This window comes from Megalops cyprinoides, chromosome 19, assembly GCF_013368585.1.
Source record: "Megalops cyprinoides isolate fMegCyp1 chromosome 19, fMegCyp1.pri, whole genome shotgun sequence".
In the NCBI taxonomy this organism is placed as follows: Eukaryota; Metazoa; Chordata; class Actinopteri; order Elopiformes; family Megalopidae; genus Megalops; species Megalops cyprinoides.
In genome coordinates, this window is record NC_050601.1 from 21899194 (window position 1) to 21905703 (window position 6510).

At 43.5% G+C, this 6510-nt stretch overlaps 1 protein-coding gene across 1 annotated transcript; it reads left to right on the top strand.

Annotated features, from left to right (window-relative positions):
- Positions 1-523: 523 nt before the first annotated feature.
- Positions 524-6269, top strand: LOC118794598 (peroxiredoxin-like). Its single transcript, XM_036552855.1, has 6 exons — positions 524-739; positions 1972-2089; positions 2742-2895; positions 4987-5109; positions 5489-5619; positions 5889-6269. Exons 2-6 carry the CDS (start codon positions 1987-1989, stop codon positions 5972-5974), a joined length of 597 nt encoding a protein of 198 aa, XP_036408748.1. The 5' UTR covers positions 524-739; positions 1972-1986; the 3' UTR covers positions 5975-6269.
- The last annotated feature ends 241 nt before the right edge of the window (positions 6270-6510 follow it).

Consider the following 6510-nt stretch of genomic DNA (forward strand, 5'->3'; position numbering starts at 1 on the left):
CAAGAACGTGCACAGTGACATCACAACAAATAAAAGAAACAGCACACTTGCACCGATGTTAATTAATTCGGCGTCAGGTCAAAATAACTTTGCTCTAGAAACAAAGAGATGACTTTCAAAACAATCAAAGCTAATGGTTAAAACATAAAAAAATAGTTTTTGATCCAAAAGCTCATTTCTTAAACATGCGTTTTACACGTACATGGTAAATCAGTGCCAGGAATTCATGAAACTCATCAACGCTCACATTCTACTTTTGGATATATCATATGACGCCATTGAATTATTTAAAAGGCTAGCACCTCTAGGGTTGCCACCCGGTCGGTTTTCAATTGAAATTGATTACCTGTCAATACTGTTTTGAGAAAGGCCAATAACTGCTGAAAGTTCATACATTCAATTTTGTGAACTCTGTCAATGCTTCTGTGAAAATTTAACACATCGATGGAAAAATTCTAAATCTAACTTAATCATCTTTTCTTGTGTCCAGTAGAGGTGTATTCTACACACATTGACTGCATCACATCAGACTGCGCTCGGCAGCTCCGTTCGGCCATCCGCGCAGGGGGTTATGGGTATGCCGGCTGCCCCTCTCTGATCCTCCCACCACTAGGAGGCGCTAATATGCAGAATTTTTTTCTACCGATGGCGTGAGAAACTGTGAACAAGGGGAGCTCCCGCGTTCAGTGGCTCACACACACAGACCACACCGGGCTGCTGCAGTCTACCCAAAATACACGTGAGTTTTATGCTGGTAGTGAAAAGGTGCCGGTATCTGCAAGTGTGTTTCCCGATATGAGTATTAGCTTTCTATTCTCACATGAGCAGTACTTTAATGTATAGAGTTCGCTTGTTAACTAGCGTTGGCGTGCTAACTGAAGCCCCTGAATTAGTGCAAAGACAAGTCGCAAGACGATCCTTAACTTTCCTATCTAGTCTAGTACTGCGATGCAAGGATGTATTGTGCCTTTACCGATTGAGGTGCCAAATGTGAAGTCTGTTTGATATTTTCATTTATTTTATTTTAATATATAGCTAGCTAGGTGTACGTACGCTAGTTGGATTCGAATCGAGTTAGCTCGCTTGCGCTCTGCATCTCGAATCGAGACGCTTCTCGGTCTAGTTCTTTGAAATAAGTTGGCGATCTAGCGCTGTGCTGCAGTTTTGGTAATGCCAATGGTATGCCTTTTTGCGTTGATGGTTAGGGTCATCTACGCTACCATTTTTAAGCTCAGGACTGTCCGAGCGCTCATGTCTTTGCATGTCGAGCTAGCTTAGTAACTAGCAAAGTGTCTTAGCTATGAAACCGGCATTGCGCAGGAACAATGCCTTCACCATCTGACGCAGATGGCTAATTTTAGACTAGCACGAGCAAATGTGTTCGTTACATCTAAGCAATTGATGAGAATAGGATGGTAGTACACATTTTGAAATAGTCTTGCAAATAGCTGCACATGTAGTTGCCACGTCTAGAAGTGTGCATTTGTAATTCTTGCTAGCAGACTTAGCTATCTAACTGCTTTATCTTTTTAGGTAATCTAGACTAGCTACCCATGTAGTTTATGTACACTAATTGGCGAGCAAATTTCATGGCCACATTTACCGCCTAAAGCTGTATAGGAAATTCCAAAGGAGATTATTTCTGGTTCTTGTGTCTTATGTGAACTTGGAACAATGAGTTGTTTGTGCGGGCTTTTCTGCTCTGTCATCCACGCTGCTAGTGATGCTTGAAACCGAACTGATGGCTCATAGCTTTTTAGACATATGGTCGCTAAAACATCAGCGAGGGTTTAAACAAATACTCGGAAATATTCAGTTAATAACTACCTCATAATGCAGTGTCGCGTACTGGTGACATTCTCTGACTTGCGTCACCCAGAGAGCCAGCAGGGCTGTGCATTCATTAACTCTACCCCTTTATTTTCCCTCCAAGTCCAAAGTCTTATTATTTGCTCACCCCCTCCATTGCAGTAATCCGTCTTAACCATGTCTGCGGGCAACGCCAGGATCGGACAGCCGGCCCCTCAGTTTAAAGCCACGGCGGTAGTTGACGGCGAATTTAAAGAGATCAAGCTCTCCGACTACAGAGGTAATGACACACATTTTGTCCTTAGCGAACAGAGGCCTTTTCCTGGCTTTCAAATCTGAGTATGTACACACACACACACACACTAAAGTATGCATGAGCATTTAGTCCACATTAGGGCTGGAATGTAGTGCATGCTCAGTTCACTGTTTTAGCTCACCTAAAAGCAAAAGCTGTTAAAAAAGGTCAGAACCAATGGAGACTTTGCTCTTCACGGTAAAACACTGTGATTGGTTAGAATTAGTGAGCCTCAGCACAAAGTTCATAGAGCCTTACTGTCCCCATTTTTACATGGTACGCACTGTCCCAGAACAACACAAATTCTGTTTGACTGACTAGAAATGCCACCTTGCTTGGGATGTGACCATAGGTCCTGTCATGTAGCATACTCTGGCAAAGTCTGTAAGACTGTAGTGGCTTAGAAGTAGTCATACTTTGCAAGATGCAGTGTGTGAATGTTCAGATGATACTTCTTCAACTGATGTGCAGATAAAACAGTCTGCATATGCTTGTCTGTTTCTGGAACAAACTAGAAGTAACAGTGCAGGAAATTGTGAATTTTGAGTTCCTCTATTGAAGGCTTTCAGAATTCTTGCTTTGTGTGAGATGGAGCAGAATAAAGCATTCCCTGCCTCCCTCTTTGATCCTTTTTTAGGGAAGTATGTGGTGCTGTTCTTCTATCCGCTGGACTTCACCTTCGTCTGCCCCACTGAGATCATAGCCTTCAGTGATCGGGTGGAGGAGTTCCGTCAGATCGGCTGTGAGGTTATTGCTGCCTCCACTGACTCGCACTTCAGCCACCTGGCCTGGTAAGGGCACGGGGGTGCAGGCTTTGCCAAGTGCCAACTGCCCAGAGGGTGCCGCGTTCAAGCTGCAGATTTGATAGAATACAGAAGAAAGTGTGTGTGTGGGTGCATATGTACTTAAGCACCACCTGTGTGTGTGCGAGTGTTTGCACATGTGCGCGTTTTTGAATGCATATGTGGGTGCGTGCATGTGTATGTGTGTTTCTGTGTGTCATTCCACCTAGCTGTTATCTCCCCTGGCCCAGTAGTCCTCGGGGGCGCTGATCAGAGCTCTGGAATGTGACTGGGCCTCACAGATACGGAGAAACAATAACGGTCACTTTTCAGGGCAGGGCTGTGTACCCCTGTGATGTGTTGTTGAGTTGTGTTAAACTGAGTTGTAAGTTTTTCTCTTCCCTGTCCCATCAGTCAGACTGCGCATTGCCTGCTTATTTAAACTACAACTAGTGCTAATCAGACGCTTACTATTACTCAAATTATTTTTGAGTTATTGTTTCTATTATTTTCAGTTTGACAACTGATAACAGTAGATGTTTTGTGTCAGAAATGGGTTTGTTTATTACAATGATGTTTAAAAGTATGTCGATGAACAACGACATTTGACCTGTGTTTATGGTTGCAACATGTTTTTGTTTTTTTTTTTTTGAAAAATTGCTCTTTCATTGACCACAAAAATGAATGCAGAGAGGGGAAAAAAAGTTCCTTAATGCTGGGAAGTGCTTACCCAGAGATTTACAAAGAAGGAACTACTTCTAATTGCCAGAATCCTACCCACACACCACTGTGATGTTGATAAACAATTGTAAACATGACTTTTCCATCCAATAGTAAGTGTAACCAGTTAGGCTGCAACTAACGACTATTTTGATAGTTGAATAAGCTATCCATTATTGAAACAAATGATCAACTATTCGGATTATGAATCGCACACTCAATGGCTTGTTATCTATCAGCTTTTAAATTTAGCTTGAGGTTGTGAGAACTTGAGATCTTCATTCAAAAATAAGTATTTTAATGAATGGTTACTAGGACTAATTCAGTGAGGGCAGTTGCTTGCTGGGGAGTACAAGTCTGCTTCCTTTGAAGAAAGCCATCCATGGTAACATTACGAGATCCAACAAACCATAACTCATTCAAATTAATTTGAATGCACCCCACATTGGGCACACACACATAGACACGAGTTGTAGAAATCTTTCGCGATTTAGAAAGTATCAAATTCTCCGGTGTTCTCTAACCTTGTGCACTCAGTAGCAACACTATCTCCAGCCATAAACGTCGCCATGACAACGATGCAACGTTTAAGCAGACAATTTCTAAATGGCAGACGGGCTCTGGTTTAACAAAGTTAGGGCACATTTGGAATGTGAACAGGATCTTTGTGAATAATAGGTTATTTGCTACGCTGTATGTTCAGCGTCATTAATAATTTATTGATCAAGAGAAAATGTATTTCAAAATAGAAAGTGTTACAGCTCATAACATGAAGTAACATGGTTTTTAACATTAACATTAGCTATGCTAGCTAGCTAACTAACTTAACGAGATGAGTCTTCATCATCCAGAGAGCCAACGTGCCACCTCTTCAGATGCTCAAGCATAACTAATGTGCTCCCATGCCAGGCAAAGTCAGGTTTGCAAATGTTGCACATGTTCACAACCTTCTTGGCAGAGTTAACCCTTTGCGTGTACGGTCACACTGGTGTGATTTGCCGTTTAGCGCGTATGCTAAAACCGGTGCAATTAGAAAACTAGATTGTAGCTAATTTTAGCTTTAAGGAAACAACGATTTAACATCAAAATATTTTGATATTTTGAGGTCTTTGGTCGTGAAGGTGTTGCCATCTCTATTGTTCACTCCAGTAAAGCAACATAGCTTAGGCTACATGTCTGAGCGTTCTGAGTCAGCACAAAAAACGCATGCGATGGCGTCACCAACTAATCAAAAATTAAATTCGTTGGCAACTAATTTGGTCATCGATTTTAGTCGACTACGTCGATTATTCGTTGCACCCCTAGTAACCAGTTTGTGATGTGTGACTGATGTGACCCCTGTGTCATGTGACTTGAAATCGCTGTCCTGTCCTCTTGTAGGATCAACACAGCCAGGAAGCAGGGGGGGCTGGGCCCAATGCAGATCCCACTGCTGGCAGATCTGACCCAGTCCATCTCCCGCGACTACGGAGTGCTGAAGGAGGATGAGGGGATCGCATACAGGTATGTACTGAGATCAGTCTGGTGTCACAGTAGCTCATTTCCGGATCGCATAAAGGTGTGCACTGAGATCAGTGTAAGCAGGAGTGGAGGACGAGGAGATCGGGCGCAGGCCTGTACAGCGATCAGTGTGGTCGCTGAAAAAAATCTCCAACATTTTATTCTTTCAGTTTGACCGGATCAAAAAAAAAACATTTTATGAATCCCATCCCACAAAAGAACTTTCAGTATTCTAACCAATACGTATATTGGTTACAATACAAGTCAATATGTATATGCATACATAGACCTCAGGTGGCCACTATATTTCTGTGTGACAGAGTAGCAGATATTGGGGCTGTGTGTCTGTCTGAATGAAATGTCTGTCTGTCTCACTGCTCAGGGGCCTGTTTGTGATTGACGACAAGGGCCTGCTGAGACAGATCACCATCAACGACCTGCCGGTGGGCCGCTCTGTGGACGAGACCCTCCGCCTGGTCCAGGCCTTCCAGCACACAGACAAGTTTGGGGAAGGTGAGAGGGTGGGCCCAGGGGGTGCAGAGGGGTTGCCTACGGGTTTTTTGGGGGATCAAGTGCAAGCCACTGTGTGACGTCTGTTGTAAGGCGTGACTCCCCCACATCGATCCATAATTTTGCAGCCCATTAAAGGCGTAGGCCCCCCACTGTGGTGTGCCAGCGTTCTATAGGATATGTAAGAAAAGCATCTTCTGTTTCTGGGAAAGTTCGTGTGCCTAATGAATGTCATCAAAACGAGTGATGTCCCTCCCTCTCTGTCTCTGCAGTGTGCCCCGCCGGTTGGAAACCGGGCAGCGACACCATCGTCCCAGATGTCCAGAAGAGCAAGGAGTTCTTCTCCAAGCAGAACTGAAGGCCGTCCCTCTCCATACTCCTGTCCTGACATTAACTTACCGTTAACTTAAGCACTTACCGTTCCTCAGTGACTCGCCGAACCACTGTCTGGTTCTGACCTCCCCCACCATCAGAGCACTTGTCCCAGGCACTTCCTTCCTTTAGCAGAACTCTGCCCCCTGTCTGAATAAACCGGCAGTGTTTGAATTCTCAAAGGCACTGAGAGTTATAGTATGAGTCATTTTGTTCCCTTCTAGAAGTTTCTAAGTACAAAAAAGAATATTTTTGAGCCTGTCAAGCTTTGAATCAGTCTGCTGTGGCAAGATAACTGACAGTTATGATTGAACTAATTTCAGTGTATTGTGGATTAAGAAATAAATGGAACCGAATTTTAAGTGTACTGTCTGATAATCCTGTCTATGAAACATACTGTGGATGTTAGTGGAGCTCTCGGGCATAACTTATTAGGAGGGGTTCCATTACGGCAAAGTGAAAATAGGGTACTGAATGATGTTCCTCCCATTTCTGGTCTCAGATTGGGATGCTTCGGTTCAG

Bases quoted from the DNA above. Each gene is read 5' to 3' on its own strand.
- LOC118794598 (XM_036552855.1), top strand. From the start codon at position 1,987: ATGTCTGCGGGCAACGCCAGGATCGGACAGCCGGCCCCTCAGTTTAAA. The intron at 5,110-5,488 runs GTATGTACTGAG...CTCACTGCTCAG, and splicing joins GATGAGGGGATCGCATACAG to GGGCCTGTTTGTGATTGACG. The intron at 5,620-5,888 runs GTGAGAGGGTGG...CTGTCTCTGCAG, and splicing joins CACAGACAAGTTTGGGGAAG to TGTGCCCCGCCGGTTGGAAA.